At 46.2% G+C, this 19,980-nt stretch overlaps 2 protein-coding genes and 5 non-coding genes across 9 annotated transcripts in view; 4 read left to right on the top strand and 3 right to left on the bottom strand.

Annotated features, from left to right (window-relative positions):
• bbs9 (Bardet-Biedl syndrome 9) overlaps nt 1-7,303 on the top strand; it is a 46,786-nt gene extending 39,483 nt beyond the window's left edge. For all 3 annotated transcript variants that reach the window (XM_037273946.1, XM_037273945.1, XM_037273947.1), the window contains one exon: nt 6,627-7,303. In XM_037273946.1, coding sequence (XP_037129841.1) covers nt 6,627-6,904 — 278 coding nt within the window. In that variant the 3' untranslated portion in view covers nt 6,905-7,303. The remainder of the gene's footprint in view (nt 1-6,626) is intronic.
• On the bottom strand, nt 1,104-1,176 carry trnak-cuu. The gene has a single exon. It is a non-coding gene; the product is annotated as a tRNA-Lys (tRNA).
• Nucleotides 3,361-3,433, bottom strand: trnak-cuu. Its single transcript has one exon. It is a non-coding gene; the product is annotated as a tRNA-Lys (tRNA).
• On the top strand, nt 3,913-3,985 carry trnak-cuu. The gene has a single exon. It is a non-coding gene; the product is annotated as a tRNA-Lys (tRNA).
• On the top strand, nt 4,304-4,376 carry trnak-cuu. The gene has a single exon. It is a non-coding gene; the product is annotated as a tRNA-Lys (tRNA).
• Nucleotides 4,709-4,781, bottom strand: trnak-cuu. The gene has a single exon. It is a non-coding gene; the product is annotated as a tRNA-Lys (tRNA).
• A 1,024-nt stretch (nt 7,304-8,327) lies between the features above and the next one.
• bmper (BMP binding endothelial regulator) lies at nt 8,328-19,817 on the top strand. The gene is made up of 16 exons (XM_037274101.1): nt 8,328-8,735; nt 11,180-11,265; nt 15,177-15,276; nt 16,197-16,279; nt 16,401-16,491; nt 16,559-16,641; nt 16,737-16,836; nt 16,909-17,018; nt 17,091-17,225; nt 17,357-17,461; nt 17,579-17,624; nt 17,708-17,865; nt 18,019-18,220; nt 18,302-18,644; nt 18,744-18,874; nt 18,954-19,817. The coding sequence occupies exons 1-16, from the start codon at nt 8,639-8,641 to the stop codon at nt 19,133-19,135; spliced, it is 2,052 nt and encodes a 683-aa protein (XP_037129996.1). The 5' UTR covers nt 8,328-8,638; the 3' UTR covers nt 19,136-19,817.
• The last annotated feature ends 163 nt before the right edge of the window (nt 19,818-19,980 follow it).

Below are 19,980 nucleotides of genomic sequence, written 5' to 3'. Positions count from 1 at the left end.
ATTTGAACAAAACAAAACAAAAAATTGCCCAACAAATGTCAGGGTTGCCAACAAAGCAATTACTTCCCGGCAAAGGGCCAATCAGATAGCGGCGCCTCGCCGCTTTGGAAGCACATCAGCCGTGAAAAACATTCTGCAACGAGCCGCTTGGGTTCATAAGCGGCCTTATATGCTTGTGTGTGTGTTGCGGTGTTTTCTCTGGAAGTGGTAACGACTTGTACCCGCCGACGCCGCTCTGAAAGTACCACACTTAGCCGTCATTAAGTCCTAAACGACGTCAGTCCGCTTCCACCGCGCCACTCGACGATTTGGTCCGTGGAAAAATACTTCAAAGATTTCACTCCGGAGGATAATCAGACAAAATTGTCGTCAGAGGCATCCAATGGGAAAGGGGAGGAGGGAGAGTAATGTAACGACAAAATGGTAACTTTACAGGAACTGACTTCCCTCTCCTTGTCTATATTTGACTTTAATTGTAGCATCTCTGCCCCCTCTCATTCCGCCATCTCCATGGCAACCAAAAACAGCTAACCTTGACCGTCCACCACATAAAGCTGTCATCAGTCGGCCTCATTATTATTTTTTGTTGGCCAGCACCTGTACAATTCCCTTCCCTGGTCATCACACACACATCTCCACGATCTTGGCAAATGCTCCAACTCATCAAGTTGATTTGGAAGTCAGGTGGAGACGAGCTAACCGGAGCCAAAGCACGGTGCGAACGTGAAACAGACTCCAGCTGAGGTCATCTGGCCTTTACGTCGCTTCTCTCCGTCCCTCAATAAATAATCATGCACACACCGGCTTTGCCGTACGTGAGGGAGCGCCCGCCGAGGGCTGTAAAAGCCAGAGATGAATGTGGCGGCGAAGTGAGGCGAGGCGAGAAGACAGCTGATAAGACAGCGTGTTAGTCGGTGATGTCATCATGACAAGTGCTTGCCAGTGCAGATGTGTGTGGGGGATTGGTGAAATCTGTTGTGATGGACTTTAACATTGCAATTAATGAGGAGGACAAAATAAGATATTTTAGCTCTGTGGCTAATTTTTTCCAGATTCATCCAAATGCTTGGCTACTTTCTTCAAAGATTCATTTAAAATTCTTACGCCCAACGTGGGGCTCGAACCCACGACCCTGTGATTAAGAGTCTCATGCTCTACCGACTGAGCTAGCCGGGCTCATGCTAGCGAGCCAATATTTCTGTCACACTACCCTGGCTAATATAGTTCACTTGGGTGGGCCTGGAATGTATCCTGCAAGGTTGACTAGCCACTTCAAATGTATATCTCTGTGTATGTTGTTAGTTGTCCTTATAATAAACGCCGCTAATGAGTGCGTAACGCGCTCGCTGTAGTAAACCTAGCGCAGGCCGTGTTCGGAGCGTCCAAGGCAAACAGAGGGATGATTCTGGCCGGCTTGCGGGAAGGAAGGAAGGAAGCAAGTGTAACAGCGAGCAGAACAGGAAGCAATCTGTCTGAATGAATGAGAAAACACGCGCACGCTCGGCGCTCGTCTTCGCCAAGGCGTGTGAACGCTGCCGCGGGAAAGAAAGAAAGAAAGAAAGAAAGAATGAAAGAGTCCGGAGAGAAATGAAGCACAAATCCACCTCCTACGAGTGTGTTTGAGCAGCTGCTTTTTTTTTTTTGCTTCAGCAAACACCTCCAAGTGGACGCTGGCAAACTCGGCGATACGCACATACAGATGCGCTTCGTTTCGGAGCAAATAGCACTTCGATTCTGACAATCTGCTCACTGATGTGTTTTGAAAAGACACACGATCGAATTAGAACATGTGTTATTACAACAACGTGAAGCATTTGGCCAGCGATTTTATAGTCGTCCCGGACGAGAGAAAATCCACTTCTCCAAATAAGAAGTCAAGTGTGCTTGCTTCAAGCTGTTTATAGGAGTTGCCACTCTCACTTTAAACTTACTAGAAAACGGACACTTAAAGAAAAATTCAACTCCGTAAAAAGTTCAACCCGACCACCTCGGGAAATTCCTCTCGCTTAATGCTAGCATAACATAACCATAGCATAACCTTTGTGTGCCTCTTCTCACTTCAACGCTGCTCAGTACTGCCCCCCATTTTGTGGCATGACGCAGTACTACACCAAAGGTGCGTCATTTCAAATTTAGACTTGGATGAATCGTGATATCGGGACAGGTAGGGGGCACTGTGTTTTATAATTTATGACATTATTGCAGAAAATCGTGATGACAGCAGCACAGAAAAAAAAATACATGATATATATTCTTTACAAGACATTGGTAATCTGATAGGCACCGCAAGACTCATATGCAACTTTTAACGATTTATTGTAAGCCGTAGGAAAAATTCCTAACGCCGGTGTTTTAAACGCAATAGCTAACATCTTACAGATGTGTGCGGGGCGGAGAGTCTCTTAGATTTATGGCACGTGGGATAAAACAGTTCGAAGTTAGATAAATAAGTCATATACTATGGATGTGTCTCGCCCACTCTCGCTCTCTGCGGGACACACTGCTGTCTTTGTTCCCTGTGAGCAAACACACGCACACACTTCATAGGATGTCTCTTTGAAAGAATACGCCGCGTATTCTTCGGGCCACACGTGCACCCGCTAAGCGCTCGCATCCTTTCACACGGGCGGCGCGCAAACAAGCTTAAAGCAGCTCCTCATAAATAAGCATCACTGCCAAAGTGTCAACGCCGCTGACATGTTCTCGTATCGCAAGCGGCCGCGTGCTATCAGGATTAGCGTGGAATGTACGCGCTTCCTCCCACCGTCTGAGCATCCTCCGCCCTGAGAGCAAGCTTCATTTTGCCCCCCCCCCCCCTCCCCTTCCATATATCACTGAAGCAAACTCTCTGGGCCTCTATTCACGGCGGCAGACTTTCCTGATGATCATTACCAACTTCCCAAGTCCATTTCTCATTTTCCACATTAGCGAAATGACGCTGCTTACTTTTTGGACAGCCTGCGAATGAGACATGATAAAAGAAGGCATTGAGCTGTAGCTCGCACACATGCGCCGCGCTCATATTTAAGTACAGTTGCTCTCCCATGACCACCTCCTGTACCTGGAGACCTCTCTGTCTCGGACCCCCTCTGCGCTTCCGTGTTTGTGTCTGTCTGCCTCGGCGACTCGCCCCAATCGGACCGTGTCGGTGAAGAACGTGTCCGTGAGAACAAGCATGTCAGTGAAGAACACATCAGAGAAAAAAAATCATGTGTAAAGCTTGAGTCAATGAAGGATTGTACATTTATTTATAAAGCACAAGTCATAGCTGTTGTTTTTATTGTAAGGTCAATGGGGGCGATGTGGCCGGTTCTTTTTCTGTTGAGCCGAGCGACATTGGCCACGGTCCTAAAAGACGAGCGCCCAACGTGGGGCTCGAACCCACGACCCTGAGATTAAGAGTCTCATGCTCTACCGACTGAGCTAGCCGAGCTTGTTGAAAGCCCAGCAACCTTTGGACAGTGAGACTGGATCGTGAGTACGGCCAGCCGGTGTTGGATTACAACGAACAATTGTTTAAATACACTCATGGCTTGCCAGATAAACAGTGTCACAATTCTTTTCGACAACTTCCTGTGACTGTTTGCTCTCATTCATTTACATGCATACTTTGGTGTCATTTTGCAGGTGAATGCATGCTTGGATACATGTGTGTGTGCGTGTGTATGCGTGTGTACATATGCATTTGATTTATGGCCAAATCGCTGCCAGGCTTTGGGAGTGCTAAGATAAACGACTAAACTAACAATAGCGCTTGTTTTAAATGCTCGTGTGTCGCAGTAACAGTAACTCTTAAGTGGCACAATACGCAGGAACACTCTTCAAGTGACAGTTACGTCAAAGAGTGAAAGTTGCTATCCTTAAAGTATAGAGTGCTGCTCTATGTGCTGTCAATCGCACCGAAGAACACAAGCCCGGCTAGCTCAGTCGGTAGAGCATGAGACTCTTAATCTCAGGGTCGTGGGTTCGAGCCCCACGTTGGGCGTCCCTCTTTTGTTAATGATTGATTGTTCATGTCAAATCAGAACCTGCTTGCCGGACGTGGACGTCATTCCTCTTGAGACGTTTGTTTCCCGTTTTTACTTATTTCCAACGACTTGATATATTTTGAGCTTTGTGTGTATGCCTGCTACTGTGTGTGTCCATGGCAACAGTGACGCTGTTAAGTGGAGTCAAGAAACGCAGTATGTGCAAAGAATCTTAATAGTTAAACAGTGGAGACTTTGTTTTGTGTTTACATGCACTTTGAATCAAGACAACAAGAGTATAAATGTCTGACGCCATTCTCTCCGACTCCACACAGGCCCGGCTAGCTCAGTCGGTAGAGCATGAGACTCTTAATCTCAGGGTCGTGGGTTCGAGCCCCACGTTGGGCGCTTGGCTTTTGGGTGGACGTTAAGATATTAACCCCATATCCAAATATACTTACATAATCAGAAAGTTGATTATGTGTGACAGGCTTTATACCAGCAGACTTAGCCCAATTTCATAGTCACAAAAAAATTCATTTTGAGCAGACCACCGTACAGTTGTCTTCATGTTGGGGTGTTAGCAGGGCGTTTCTGTCCAGAGAGAAAATATCCCTCAAGACCGCGGGAATGAATTTGCCCACTAAACCACACCCAGACGGCTCGCTGGCCAGCAAGCATTGAAGCCGTGCTCTTCACATCTTGGGATTTTTCCGACCAGGATTTGTTCAAAAACATCTCGCCCAACGTGGGGCTCGAACCCACGACCCTGAGATTAAGAGTCTCATGCTCTACCGACTGAGCTAGCCGGGCTTGCTAACAGTTGTGGATGTCCATCAAATCCTTCTGCTTCATATGCTGTGATGGATTTGAGTCCACAAGGTATAAATGTCACACTTGAGAAATCTGCTATCCAATAACAGAAAGAGTCCCGAAATAGATTTGGAGTGATTGTGAGACCAGCCATTTTGTAGCTTTCCCAACATTTAAACCTAAATGACCCACAAAGTCTTCTCATTTTACACATTTTGGCGGCGTCATGACATTGGCCAAGAATTCCATCTTTGAGCTCGTTTGCAGCAAAGGAGAGACGTGGAAATACCAACTATGACAGGAAGCTAATGGCTAAAACTAACATCAGAGAGTCCGTAGCTGGGAAAACGTTGGGAGCACCTGCGCGGCCCTCCGTCAACTGCAAAGTTTTTCTCCGGGGAGCCCTCGCAAACGTCCACAAACATTGACGTTGTAAAACAAGATGGCAGCAAGCGACAAAGCGCACGTCTGTAGACTAAACACTTTTTTTCCTCTCCTTTGCGACACCGAGGCGCTGAGTCGGCGTCGGGAAACCCAGCCTAGCGTCGTTCCAGTCGCCGGCCGGCATCTCGGGAATATAACGTGCTCCCCGCAAATGAGCGGCCGAGGTGTTTCATTTTCGCTAACAAGACCAAACACTGAGTTCTTCTTGTCCTCCATGTCAGCTGCATATGATATCATAATTATATCTTCTGAATGTACGCGACATGACAGAATGTGTGTGCTAAGCTAAAAGGCTCCAGCTCCATTGTCACCACCATTATTTTTTGTTCCCGACTGACAAAAACAAAACACGGCAACAATAGTCGCGGTGCGTATGAGATGGGGATCTGTGGATTATCTGTGGTGCGTTCAAGGCCCGCATGTTCCGCTCGCTCAGGACTGTTAGCAGCGCCGCATTCAACTGCACGCAGCCGTCGTCAAAATAGAGGCGGCTGCACACACTGCCCGCAGCGAGCATTGTGCCTTTCAAAAAATCTGATGTTATTGTTATTCAGATGAAAATGTTTTGCTTGTGTTTGCATCCAAAAAACATATGGAAAGAGAACATTGAAAATAAATGATCGCACGTTAAGTCGCAATATTAGGGAAAGAAAATCAAAATCACACACAGTGAGAGAGACATCAGTCTGTGGTCTGTAAATGTTCTCATGGAGATAAGAAGAGCGTCTCATTGTAGGCAGACAACTATCCTCTTATCATCTCATCCCGCCGCCAATCCAAGCTGCCGCTAGTGTGTGTAGCGTATGTGTGTGTGTGAGTGTGTGAACATGTGTCTTGGACGGCCTCCGGGAGGGTGGAGAGCGGGCTGGCTGGGGGTCCTCCAGTTAAGTGGCGGTGCTTTGTAATGCAACAGGTGCTGTTGTCGCTCAATTTGTCTGCATGCTAAAGAGTGCATGTGTGTGTGTGTGCATGTGACAACAAAAGTCAGAGCTAATCCCATCTGAGAGGCGCTGCGACGGCTCGTCTGAGGCGCGACAAAGGGCTCGTTAGCATTCCCAGCGCCCGTCTGAGGTCACATAATAAACGAGCTCGTGTGGCCACGCAATGCCCTGCCCACATCATGGATGTTGAAGCGGCTCAGCAAGAAAAGTGTGCCAACATTTCTGGTAAAGCGTTAAACTGCTTTCGCTCCGACTGAAAAGAAATCAAAGAAATTGCCCGTGTTAATTGTCTTTTCCAGTATGGAGTCCCTCAAGGTTCCATCTTTGACCCAGTTTAGTTTTCAATCGAAATGGGGAGAAGTGTTGACGCACCCATCATTTTTGCACATGTGACAAAAAGTGAAGGGTGTTGAAACTGGGACAAGTGTCCCCTCCTGACAATGTCGTCCTTGTCATTCAGATAAAGACAAGAAAGTCTCCAGCGAACCATCAGAGGGCGCCGTCAGAGAAGAGCCGGTGGTGGCGGACGAGGTGAAGAAGAAGGAGTCCTCCAAGGAGAAGAAGGAAACCAGGAAGGAGTCAAGCAAGGAGGCCAAGAAGGAGTCGTCGTCTTCCAAGGAGAGGAAAGAGCGAGACAAGGAGGCCGGCAAAGAGACAGGAGACAAAAAAGTATCCAAAAAGACATCTGCGAGCAAAGTCAAAGAGAAGAAAAAGGACCCTGAAGCTGGAGAGGCCTGAGTATGAGGTTTGAACCCTGAACCCCTTTCCTAACCAGAATTGACGAAGGACTCACACCTGAGATACACGATATCATGGAAGTCATCGTTAGCATTTGTATCTTAGATTTTATATCGACCAAAAGTGTCGACCTTCCACCAGGAAACACTTTATTTGAATAATGTGAGCTCAGGGTAAAAACTGGCACCTATGGCAACATGGTCGCGTTTGTCAGCTAGCATGTTAGCATTAATGTCGTTAGCGCCGACGCACAGGGAAGAAACAAGTCAATGAAAGCCAAAAATAAGAAGGCGTGGCAGGGCTCTGAAGCTCTTTGTAACATAGGCAACGTTTTTTTTACGTCCTTGTAGATAGAACATGTCACAAAATAGAAAACACAATAAAAGTCCATTAAGACACTTTTGAGTCTTCTTTTTTTTACTGCTCCCTTTTTTTGTTCTTGTCTTTACGTGTTTTGTTTTATTATTTATATTGAATTCATCCAGCGCTAAATGTTATCTCCTTGTGTTGGAGATGCAGGTCTAAGTCCAGGCTCTTCGGGTGGTTGAGACAGCTGGAACACACACACAGACACACACACAGGGTCTTTGAGGGCCAGACCTGTCGGCTGCAGGAGGCTTTAACCCCGGGGCCGGGGCGGGGGGCTCCGACCCGGCAGCCCTCCCGTCCGCCGGCAGGAAACGTCATGTCTGGTCACTTTCTCCTTCTTTTCCTTTTCTTCTGCTTGTGAGTGGCTTCATCTGCTAGCGGTTAGCTACGCTTTGTTTGCATTTAGCTCTTATCTAGCGCTTATCCGCTAACAGTGGCGTGACATTTGGAAGATGACTGTAAAGTTCCCCCAGCGCCGACATCAACACGACCAGGCTGTGTTATGCCTCGGTCTGTTTTGTACAGTTTGGCTCTTAGATTTTGTATTTTTCTTTCTAGTGTGTTCAATATTTTTGATACTTTTGGTATAATATTGTGAGACCCTCAGTAACAAATGATTTTAAATTGAATTCACAAGCCAGATCGGAGGCTCGAGTCGCACCGAATGTTGTATATTGCAGTCCAGCCTGGCGGGAATTCACCAGAAAGTGCAGATTACCCAATCCAGGCATGGCTGTTAAATTTAATCTTATCAAATGACCTTGAAAACAAACAGAATATAATTGCTTACATGATTAATTTTAAAATTTTTAATTGATTTTTTTGTTTAATTAAGTAGAAGCTGCCCTTGCATCCTTCGTTTGGCTGTTTGTGAGCCTAAAATGAAAAATTCCCTATTCTCCTCTTGCACATGAAGGATGTGGAATAAATGCTCCGACGGCTTTCTACAGGTGCCGGCTGGACTTTGCTGCCTCTGCTGGGCTCCACACGGCAGCATGTAGTCGTCGAGGAAGAAGAGGAGGAGGAAGAAGAAGAGGAGGAGGAAAGCGTGCGTACGAGCGAGCGAGAAGAGAAGAGAGAGTGTGTGTGCAGTCCTCAGAAAGCGCACAGTCGGCAGTCAGCATCCATGAACGCGACACATTGATCTTTTCTTCTGGAACTTGTCGCTTTCCTCGCTCAGGACGGATTCTACCAGGAAAGTCCACCATCCTCTGCTCACCTCCACCAGGCAGGCTTCCAAAAGCGCGTCATGCACCCCGGCTCCAAAGCTTCAGCACAAACTTCCCTGAGGACGACTTTTTTTTTTTGCTTGGTATTTTTGGGATTTAAAAAGCGCACACCCGGAGGTTCCGTCGGTTGTTGAGGATGACGTCCGGCCGCCGCTCCACCTGCAGACTCCTCGCCGGCTTGCCGCTACTGCTGCTGCTTCTGCTTGGGATGCCCGCCGCCGCGCTCATCACAGGTGAGAGATTCCACTTTTGCTCTCCGTGCGTAAAAGCGCACGTAGTTGCGCGCGGTGTTGGCGAGGTTTACACGGTCAGTTTAGTTTGGCAATGAGAAGATGAAGACGCTCGCCTCACTCACGCCGGGGCTTGTAATTAAACTTCTGCTTTTAACTTGGATCTGCATGTGTGCGTTTTGCGCCTTCGTCGTCCGCGTCGATCATATGTTTGCCCCGCAGCCACGACATCAATACGCGCAAAAAAAGGAGGCTCGAAATGTGATTTTATTTGTATTATTTACTTTTTTTTTTTTTTTAAAGTACACGTATATCTTCGTCGTCACTTTATTACAGTGAAAGGCAGAGGTGGCAAAATAATGAATTCTCTGTTCATGTGTGTATAAAGACTAAAAAAAATAAGATGGGTGAACTCAAAATTTCAAGGCAACAAACTCCCATAAAAGAAAAAGTTTCAAAATATTCCAAATATTTCAATTTAAATTTGAAAAGGTTAAAATACTGTTTAAAAATACAAGTCGTGTGTTTTAACACTGTCCTCATTTTGTTCAACCATGTTTTCATGATCTCTCTTTATTTCCATCTTTTTGACATTTCATCATCTGCCAAAGTTGGAAAAAGTAGCAAGACTATTTTGACTGGATAGTTGAAAGTACAGATGTCGGCTTTACGTTTCCGGAAGTCAAAAGTGGTCAGAAAAAGAAATATGCCGATACCATGAAAATGTACTCAAGTACAGTCGCTAAGTATTTGGACTTGGTTACATTCCACCACTGCAGGCAAGTAAAAAGCACAGCCGAGGAGTTTTTGTCAGTTTTTTTTCCCCCTTTTTTTTTCTTCTCCAGTTGGCCTTCATCATCATCATCGTGTGATTATAGCGAGAGGATGAAAGTGTTTGATGCAGAACATGTCCCGCGTCTTTTGGCTCAGCTGGAAACGTTAAATCAAACCTCCACAGGACAGGGAAAAAAGAAATGTTGTTTTTTTTGGTTTGTTTTTTTTAAATCCTAAACACGATGTCGCGGGTCCTGGCGGGTTCTCCTCGGAGCAAAGATGGAAATGAGGCCAAAGCGGCACCAGATGGGGGGCAGAGGGGAGAGAGATGGTCATCGGGGATCAAGGGGCCCTCTGTAGATTGATTTACTTGATTCAATACAGTGGATATGAAAAGTCTACACACCCCTGTTCGAACACCTGTTTTTTGTGATATACAAAAAATGAGAACAGGATCAATGTTTTAAAAAGGGCTAATTAAGCTGGCAGGGTACCAAGCAGGTGCTTCTGCTAATGTCCGACTCTCTCATTGGTTTATTTGTGGCCTAAAAAGTTTATTTTGATCCTCGCTGTGAAGGTTATGTTTGTCTCGCTGACCACAACAAAGGAACTTTTCCACTTTGGATGCTTCTCTTCAAATTTTTTTTTTTGTGTGTGATTGTGATTGGCCCGACACCAGAAAGCCAGCAAAAAAAGAAAAAATTGAAAGCGGCAATTTTTATACACCTTTCTCAACACTGTAGGGAAACGAGCGACGTAACACGTTTCATAAAAATGAAAGAATATGTAACATGATTTTTTTGAAAGAGTACAACTTCAAAAAAACAAGTGAGCAATGATGAATAAGTGAGCAAATGTCGTGTTATTTTAATGACTAATCAAAACGGCTCCTTTTCCACTACTGGATTGCACGAGTTGGTGTACCTAATGAAGTGTCCCGCAAGTGCGTACGATACGTAAACATGCTAGTAAAGAGTCTCCACTGGAAGGTTTGCCCTTGTTACCTGAGACAAATACAAAACAATGACTGAGTTATTTGGTCAAAGCCCCCCAGAGACCCCCCCCTCCATTGCCCCCCCTTTCTCAGTCATGCCAGTTTAATTAGGCTCGAAGGTCGTAAAGTTTAACAGCGGCGGTGGAGTCGGCGAGTTCGTCGTCTACCCCGAAACGCAGACGACACGGCACTGGGAAGCCTCCATCGGATTCCCTCGCGCGCTCTCTTGTCTTTAATTAAACAAGTGTGATGTCATCCAACATGGCCGCCATAGTGGGACACAGGAAGCGGTTTCGCAGGTCGTGACCGCGGTCGGAAGCATCGAGGAGTTCTCCTCGTACGCGCATGTGCCTCGCGCTGCCCGTAAAGCTTTGTGTTTCCTGCGTTCCTGTTTCAGGTTACGTTTGCCACCGCGTCTTTCAAGACCCTTAAGACCCTTTAAATGTCACCGCTTAGGATTTAGTGGAATGCACAGAATGACTCACATGCTCGTACTGCGGAATGTTTGTCATAAATGTGTCGTTTTGTATTGGAAAAATATATTTTTTTAAGAAGTGTATCAGAGTTAAATATTTTCTGGAGGGATTCTTGCGTTTAAAGACCCTTAAGACGTCCTTACAAGCTTTTAAATGTCTTGAAATGCCTTTAAATGTCATTTTCTGTCTTCTGTGTCTTCCAGGCACGGAGGCCAGCTGTGAGAACGAAGGCGAGGTCCTGCACATCCCCAACATCACCGACAACCCGTGCATCACCTGCATCTGCCTGGTAACACCCTCTTCCTCTTCCTGCTGATGTTTGTCGCGCTGATTATTGATCGGCAAACTCGTCCCTTATCAGGTCTGGTGACGGGGCTTTGTCTCGTTGAGTGTTTGCGTTGCTTCCTTTCACAACTGAGCAAATGTGAGCTTTATCACAAGTCAATAGCGGGACGCTAATGTGTCAGGATGTGAACGTGTCAAGCTGGGTTTGAAGGCGACAGAAGCCGCTGTGTGTTTGGTACCTGGGCCTGAGTTAAGTTTAAGTTACAAGGACCGAAAGGCCATGAGCAGATTAGATTGGCATGGCAACACAGAGTGAAATCTGATTGGACCAAAAAAAAAAATGGAGCATCCACATTTGTAAAAAAAAGAGAAACAATATGAAATGAAAACACAGATAGGACAGAAGTGGACAGACTCTTGTCGTTGCTGCAGAACCACTGAAAACACAAGTTAAAGCGAAATGAACATTTCTGCCAACTTGGCGACTTTGTTGTCACGGTTACCACAGCATTCTCGCTCTTATCAGGTCGGCATCAGTTTAAAGCCCAGCTCAATGGATATCACTCGTCAGCAGCCAATCACTGACCTTTACTCCACAATTCACCCCTCCCCAATTCCCGCTGCCTCTGCAACACACAAACACCATATGGGCAAAAGTGTTGGGACACACATCGATGGATCGATCGCAGATTGGACTTTACTTGCCAATGATCTAATCAAGACATGTTGACAATGACACGGCAACAAAAATCACAATATTTGGCTGCAATAGAGCAATATTGAAAAAGAAAAGGGACACCAAAAATGTATTTCTGTACTTTCTTGTCCCAATACTTTTATCCGCATGGCTCACATAAATGTCATCAAAATCCACACACACTACACACTCGTTTCAAAATTGCAATCTTTGCTCAAAAAGGGGGGGCGGGGTCTATGTTTCCTGAGTGTGTTCAAGTACTTCCACATCTGTCAGCCCCCTTGTGCCCCCTCCCTCCAAAGACATGCGGTGAGTCTCCTGTCGCCAGGCGGTCTGATATGTTGGGGCGGGGGGTGCAGTGTCACTCATATACTCATATAGTGTGTATGTGTGTGAGGGGGGGGGGGGGGTCTAGACAGACCAGACTAAGGTCTGGGACACACACACACACAGAGGAGCCATTGTAAAACTGACAGAGCGGTCGCCATGGCGATCCGTTATCTGCTGCCCCTCTTCATCGAGTCGTCTGTATGTCCGTCTCACTCTACATCTTCGTCACGGTCAAGTGCTTTTCCAAACGGAGTTATGGGAATTATTTTGGGGGTACACCGCTTACTATTTTAAACTTCCCCCCCCCCCCCCCCCCCAGTTGGAATTTAATTGCTTCATTCGTTTTCGTCTCAGTGGTTTTTACTGTATAGGCAAAAGTTTTTAAGTCAATATTTTTAAATGTCACACAGATGGAAAAATATCTCATTCCCAATATTAAATTTACTTGCTTAAAAGTGAGGGGGGAAAATCTTCATGTTGGCAATTTTGAGAATTCTTCTTAAGTACTTTTAATGCATTTTTTTTTCTCAATAAGAAATCATTGAAATGGAGCGGGATGGGTTCCAGCACTAAACGCCGAAACGATAGACGCCAGAGAGGCGCATATTTGTCCTATAAATTATGGTCAGTTCATGTTATTTCTATTTCACACACACACATTTGGACAGGAAGGGGCGATTCGGCGGAAGTAAGTAAAAAATAAGTCTGTTTGGGGAATTCCTTTCCCTGAAGCTACTGTGGCTCTTTCACTGCTAAGGGGGGTCCCGACCTGTTTGTTTAGGAGGTGAAAGTTCACAGGCAGCAGTAGATTGGGAGATTGGAGGTGAAGGGGAGGGGGAGAAAGTGATGGAAAAGAGGGAAGAAGGGGATTTAAAAAAATAAATGATGGGGAGAAATGTTGCCATTGTCTCCCCCTAGAGGTAGAAAAGCCAAACTAACCCATATGACTGGCGTTAGGTTGAAAATGTCAAAAAGCCAAAATAAAAAAAAAACTGTAGTTAACGTAATAATTATACTAATAATAATCTAATACTGTTAATAATAATATCAGTAATTTTCGTTTCGTTTTCGCTGATACTACTATTCCCAGCATGCATCGTGGCACCTGTTGGCGTATGACGTCACATAGCAAACAGTCCACCGCCCCTCTGCGGCAATAAAGTCGCTCATTATCGCTTACACACCTCTTTTGGGTCAAGTTCAACAGGTCATTTTATGGCAAGTCAGTAGTGATGTGCACAACACTGTTATTTGTTCTTCAATTTAGCAGGCTAGCTCGCTAGTTAATTCGCTAATCTCTTTGTATGGTGGCCTTCGAGGGACAATGACCACATGGTGGCGCATAGTTATTTGCCTGCTAGCAACAGTCCAATGTTTGTATTTGAGGTGAATTTAAAGTTTTACCGCACTGAACTGTTATGAAAATGATTGTGTCCTGAACTGGGTTTACTAAACAAAAGAAATGTAGTCGTTTTTAGTCGAAATTTAGTTTTCGCATGGGAAAAACTTGGCTTTCTGACTGTCCCTTAAGGCAACACTTGACCTAAATAGATACTTTACTGTATTTTATGCATCCCCAGGAAGAATTAAATTGTACCAACAACAAAGTCACGCTTTGACACTGATTAATGTCGTACATGCAACATAGTACAAACAAAACCAAAGGAGGGATGAATAGAAGCGTAAATCTAATCTAACATCCTGCTGTTTGTCAATTGCAATTGTAAATGGCACCGCTTAACTATTGCCACAGACGTCTAAGATTGAATGTCCTGTTAAACAATTAACATTTACGCTTTGTGGTCTCCAAATGGAACAATGACATGTGACTTGTCTGTAATTTGATTGGTGGTTGAGATGTAATCTTATTACATCTAACATTGCTCGGTGACATTTACAGAGGCTTGACTTTTATGTCTTCCTGTTTGTAATCCAAGTGTGTATGTATGTGGGAGTGGGTGGATGGGGCCTTGGGGGGGGTCGGCGGCAGACAGCCATCCAGGAGAGCAGCCTTGGTATGTCAAGTGTTTAGAAGGCGTTATGACCCGTCACCACCTTTGACCTGTAGACAAGGGACCCTATGGAGTGTTGACGGGGGGGGGGGGGTGCATTAGGTCATCTGGACTAATACCACTTTGTGCTAACAGAAGACGGGAGCGAGACAAGGACGTGACCTTGCTCAAGCTTGGACACATTTTTTTTCACATAGAAGTAGAGGAGCAAGAATTAATTGATTCATTGACAACTAATCCATTCTCAAATTAATTGACAACCATTTTGGAGATTGATTAATCATATTGAGAATTTGGATATTACGAATATTTGGAGCTGGTGATTTGCAGCCTACTGCAAAAATGAACTTATTTCCAAATAAAAGTCAATCAAAACAATACGTGGTTGTAAATTGAAATGCACAATCAGTCTCGGCCGCAGAGTCGGCGACCGCAAAGTGAGCTCATGTGGCGTTTTGGGCCAAACGGAAAGAAGCTTCCTACTTGTTTGGCACTGGACCCTCCATGAACATTGTTTACTACCAGGCTGCATTACAATTAAAGTTATTTGTAAATGTGTACGCTTGCTTGTACTGACCATCAGACGGGTTGAGTCGTGTTATTATTTTCTGAATTGTTTTCAAATGTGGTGAAAGAAGCTGTTCCTTCCTCTGGGAATCACATAAATAATTCCGTCTAAGTTTTGGAAAATAATGTGAGTGCAGATGTTAATGATTCATTGTGATGACCTCACCACAAGCAATAATAATGATAATAATAATAATCCTAATGTCGTCTGATGTCATCTCATTTTAACCTTAAAATGATGTTTTGGCCAAAGAACAAAACAGCAGACTGACCAATCTTTTCTTTTTTTTTTCCGTCTGCGGTTGGCAGGAAGGCAAGGCCGACTGCAAGCAGGAGAAATGTCCGCCAGTGTCCGAAGATTGCGCCCTGGTGGTCAAACAAAGCGGCGCGTGCTGCGAGAGGTGTAAAGGTAAGAATTTTAGAAAGTTTTTTTTTTTTTCATATTTGAAACAAAGTTTATATATGCTCCATTTTTGTATTATTATCACTTGTGACAATTAAAACTAGGGCCCGACTGATCTGGATTTCTTTAGGCCGATGCTGGTTCCGATAAAATTCTGTTAATCGATTAATCCACCAATTGAGAAAATAACTTTTTTGGTTGATTTACATGACTTTGTCCTTTGGTATTTTTTTTAACTTTACAACGGATGTAGAATTTGGCAAAAATTCATCTCATCTGTGCTGTGATTTCACTTGATTCGGAAATAATCCTCTGCAATTGAAAAAAAAAAAATGGCTGCGGGCAGGAACTGGTCACATGGTCGTATCCGTCATATTAGCGAGTCTTGAGTGTATGAAGCTGATTCGAGGCTCTCGGGGAGGCTCGGCTTTCAAACGGCACGCGATGATCCCCCTCGGCGCTGACTCGAGATCTTTTTGGTTTGCTTTTCAGACCTAGGAAAGTAGATCAATTCTTGTGATCAGCTTTCATTGCAGGCGCAGTGCAGCATCGATTGCGGTCCATTTACTGTAAGCGGCATGAAATGAATAGGCTGGGAATTTATTGCTGAGTGGACAAGCCACGGTTGTGTGTTTATTACTCTTTGGAACTACCTAATCCTTCCGTTTATACTTTTTTTGTGAGGATTTTTTTTTTCAATTTTAGGTTTAATTCCAGTGTGTTTACAATATACACCATTTTTGAATGTGATGGCTGCAAATGACATGAAAGCAGTATTTATTCAATTTAAAAAGATGAAAAAATGAAATGCGTCTGCAGCATCCATATCCTCGACGTCAATTTTGCGCAACGTTCCTGAAAATGATTGTGTTGGCTGACATCCTGTCATCGATGTTTGAAATCTAAACACATGGTTGTCTTCTTAGGTTGCATGTTGGATGGGCAATCTTACAACAGCTCAGTTTCCTGGACCAGCGCCATCAAGCCTTGCGTGACTCGGCGCTGTCAGGTCTGGCACACACACGGAGAAATAATATATATCAAATTAATATATAAGATATATTAATATCAAAGATATAAAATAATAAGAAATATTTTGACATCACATTTTTACATCCTGGTTGTGACAGGAGGGCGTCATCACGGAAGCAGAGGTGCGGTGTGTAGTCCACTGTAAGAATCCCAAGATCCATCCCAAAAAGTGCTGCCCCACCTGCCCCGGTGAGTTAAACTTCCAGTCGAGTCCAAGCCCGCCAACGAAAGCAAATGAACTTCCAACTTTTGTCAGGTTGCATCTTCGAGGGCCGTTTGTACAAAGAGAAGGAGGAGTTCAGTCCAGAAGGCAAACCCTGCATCAAGTGCACATGCACGGTGAGTAGGCCTCAAATGGCGCCAAAGCACTACTTATATTTTCACTTTTCAGTCTCGATCATGTGGTTTGATCGAACGTGTCGTTGTAATTGCAGGGAGCGCGCACGCTCTGCGTGAAGGAGGCGTGTCCTGTGCTTTCTTGCCCCGCCCACCTCAGTCACACCCCTCCGGGCCAATGCTGTCCCAAATGTCTTGGTAAATAACATTCTTGGGGGGAGTGTGGGGGGTGTGTGTCACCTTCTAACGATGGTGGTCTCGCTGCGCCAGGTCAGCGGAAGGTGTTTGATTTGTCTCAGGGGAGTTGTCTGTTCCACAGCGAGGTCTTTGAGAACGCCACGTCTTTTGCGCACGACAACTGCACCACGTGCACCTGCAAGGTGAAATTCGAAGAGGCTCCCATTTTGTTTTGAACGACGTCACCGAACCTTCTGATCTTGTCGTGCGTTCAGGACTCCACCGTGGTGTGCCGGAGGCGCTGCTCGCGTCCGGGCAGTTGTCACGGCGACAGCTGCTGCGACAACTGCTTGTCCTACGTGAAGGTGGACGACGTCAAGTACTGCCGAGTACGCAACAAGATCTACAGGGTGAGATGACGGATGGCCGAATGGAGGGATGATGGATGGATGGATGGATGGATGGATGGATGGATGGATGGATGGATGGATGGATGGATGGATGGATGGATCTGATCCGTGTTGCGCTCGTCCATCCGCAGGAAGGAGACATGTGGTCGTCGGTGAACTGCACGCTGTGCGCGTGCGCGAAAGGCAGCGTGGAGTGCCGGCCCAAACAGTGTGTGCCAATCACCAGCTGCCCTTCGGTGAGTGACACGTCACCGCGGCCAATGGGCATTCAGCTCACCTGTTTGTTCTTTCATGCTATCCTCCATCCCATTCATTCATCCGCTTTGCTAAATATATGTCGCTCCGCCCTCCAGAACAAGATTCTGAACCGGACGGGCTGCTGTCCAGTCTGCACTGAAAGTGAGTAAGTTTACTTCCCCCGTCCCGTTTGCTCCTGCCGTGCGTCCCCTTCTTCTCAACGGCCTTTGTCTGTGTCACGGCAGAGCCCGGCGTGTGCACCGTGTTTGGCGACCCGCACTACAACACCTTCGACGGGAGAACTTTTAACTTCCAGGGAACGTGTCAGTACGTGTTGACCAGGGACTGCGGCGGTGCTGCTGGCAGCAACGCTGGCGTCAACGGCGGCGACTCCAGCTTTACGGTACGACTTTGATCCTTGAGGTCAAGGTCAACAGGCACATATACTTCAGTTGAATGTGAGAATGGCGACCCCAAGTGGACAAAAATAATATTGTGTTTATAATGAAATTCAAAAGGCTCTGGACTGCAAATTGTCATCGTGTCCTCCTCGCAGGTGTTGGTGAAGAACGACGCTCGGCGCACCCGCTCCTTCTCCTGGACTCAGTCGGTGGAGGTGCGTCTGGGAGGCCTGGTGCTGGGCCTCCACCAGCACCTGACCGTGCGCAGGAACGGCACCCGTATCGCGCTGCCCTACCACGGGCCCGGCGTGCACATCGACCTGGACGGCTACCTCCTCAAGCTCACCACCATCGCAGGTCACTTGAAGGACCATGACTTTTCAATGTTTCTATCTCTTTGAAGCACATTAAAATGTGAATATTCTTCCTGGTCGGCAGGTCTGGAGATCACCTGGGACGGCGACAGCTTTGTGGAGGTGGTGGCCGCCCCCCACCTGCGGGGGCGCCTCTGCGGCCTGTGCGGCAACTACAACGGCCACAAACGCGACGACACCATGGGCGGCGACGGCCACTTTAAGTTCGACGTGGACGAGTTTGCCGAGTCGTGGCGCGCGCTGGACGGCAACGAGCTGTGTGCCCAGCCGCCGCATCGTCGCCCCACCTCCTTCCTCTGTCCCGGCAGCGTCAAGGTCAAATTCCGCGCCCACCGCGAGTGCCAGAAGATCAAGTCGTGGGAGTTCCAGAAGTGTCACCGCGTGGTCGACTTTGCCGCCTTCTACAGGTGACGACGCAAATAAAATCAGACTCTAAATTGTTTCCCGCAGATTTTTGGGGGATGGATATCAACCGAGATGCTGACTGGCGTCTTTTACCTTTGTAGGTCGTGTGTGACGGACATGTGCGAGTGTCCGGTGCACAAGAACTGCTACTGCGAGTCGTTCATCGCCTACAGCCGAGCCTGCGAGCGAGAAGGCGTCCCCGTCCTCTGGAGGCCGGACGCCTCCTGCATGGGTGAGACAACGCACCCGACTGATGCCACGCCGCGACACTTATTGTTTTTAACACAAGTTTTTTTTTTTTTTTGTGTCAGCCACGCAATGCAAGCACGGCGCAGTTTACGACACGTGCGGGCCGGGCTGCACCAAAACCTGCGACAACTGGAACGAGATCGGGCCGTGCCACAAGCCGTGCGTGGCTGGTTGCCACTGTCCCGCCAACTTGGTGCTTTTCCAGGGACGCTGCATCAGACCGCTAGCCTGCCCCGGACGGTGACCCCACGTCCCCCACAAAAAAAAAAGCATCTCGGACTTGAGATGCGGCAAAGGTACTCAGGGTCCAAGGAATCCCTTTTGAACAAAACACTCAGGAGAGGAATTTTGCGGGAGGACGTTCTCGTCTCGGAACCTCACGGAACTTTTGGACTCTCCGAGTCGTGCTGATAGTCTCCGAAGTGGACGAGGAGCTTTTGTACTGGAAGCGAAATAGATTTATTACAAGCTTTTCTACAATTGTCATGTGTTGATACTGTTAATTTATATAGCAAAGGTGGTAGCACAAGCAAGGAGGGTGCAGCTAAGAAACGGTTTACAGTGAACCCCCAGTTGATTGCAAGGGATACGTTCCACATCCACAAAAAATGAATCATGAAAATTAAGTGTTGTAAAATCGTGCAAGGCCTGATGTCATGGTCGTAATTTTTTGTATTGTATGTTTTACCAAAAAGGAAAAAAATGGTCGCTGTGTAGGTGTGTGCATTCGGGGTTCACTGTAAAGGGACAAAACAAAGAAAAAGCTATTTATGTTTATGTGGTGTGTGTACTTTTGTGTGCCCAAATGTGACTTGTGTGGTGTCGTTGAAAAGTACTGTAGCGTCTTTGTGGAAAATGTTCATGAAAAAAAAAACACCTTACCCTCATTATTTAAGAGCCACAATATAATCTTTTATCCAATTTCACGCTGGCCCACTGTCTTTCCTCCATCATTCAAATCACGAACAGGAAGTCGAATAAATGCTCATTAATAGCCACAAGATGTCGCCACAGAGCTACCAAAGATATCCAGTTTAGGCTTGTGACTATAACGATTGTATTTGTATAAATAAATGGATACAGATGTAT

This window comes from Syngnathus acus, chromosome 16 (genome assembly GCF_901709675.1).
Source record: "Syngnathus acus chromosome 16, fSynAcu1.2, whole genome shotgun sequence".
Taxonomy (NCBI): domain Eukaryota; kingdom Metazoa; phylum Chordata; class Actinopteri; order Syngnathiformes; family Syngnathidae; genus Syngnathus; species Syngnathus acus.
Note: the sequence above shows the minus strand (reverse complement) of the source record. Positions and strands in the feature narration are given on the sequence as shown.

Bases quoted from the DNA above. Each gene is read 5' to 3' on its own strand.
- bmper (XM_037274101.1), top strand. From the start codon at position 8,639: ATGACGTCCGGCCGCCGCTCCACCTGCAGACTCCTCGCCGGCTTGCCG. The intron at 16,642-16,736 runs GTGAGTAGGCCT...TTGTAATTGCAG, and splicing joins GCATCAAGTGCACATGCACG to GGAGCGCGCACGCTCTGCGT. The intron at 17,226-17,356 runs GTGAGATGACGG...GTCCATCCGCAG, and splicing joins TACGCAACAAGATCTACAGG to GAAGGAGACATGTGGTCGTC.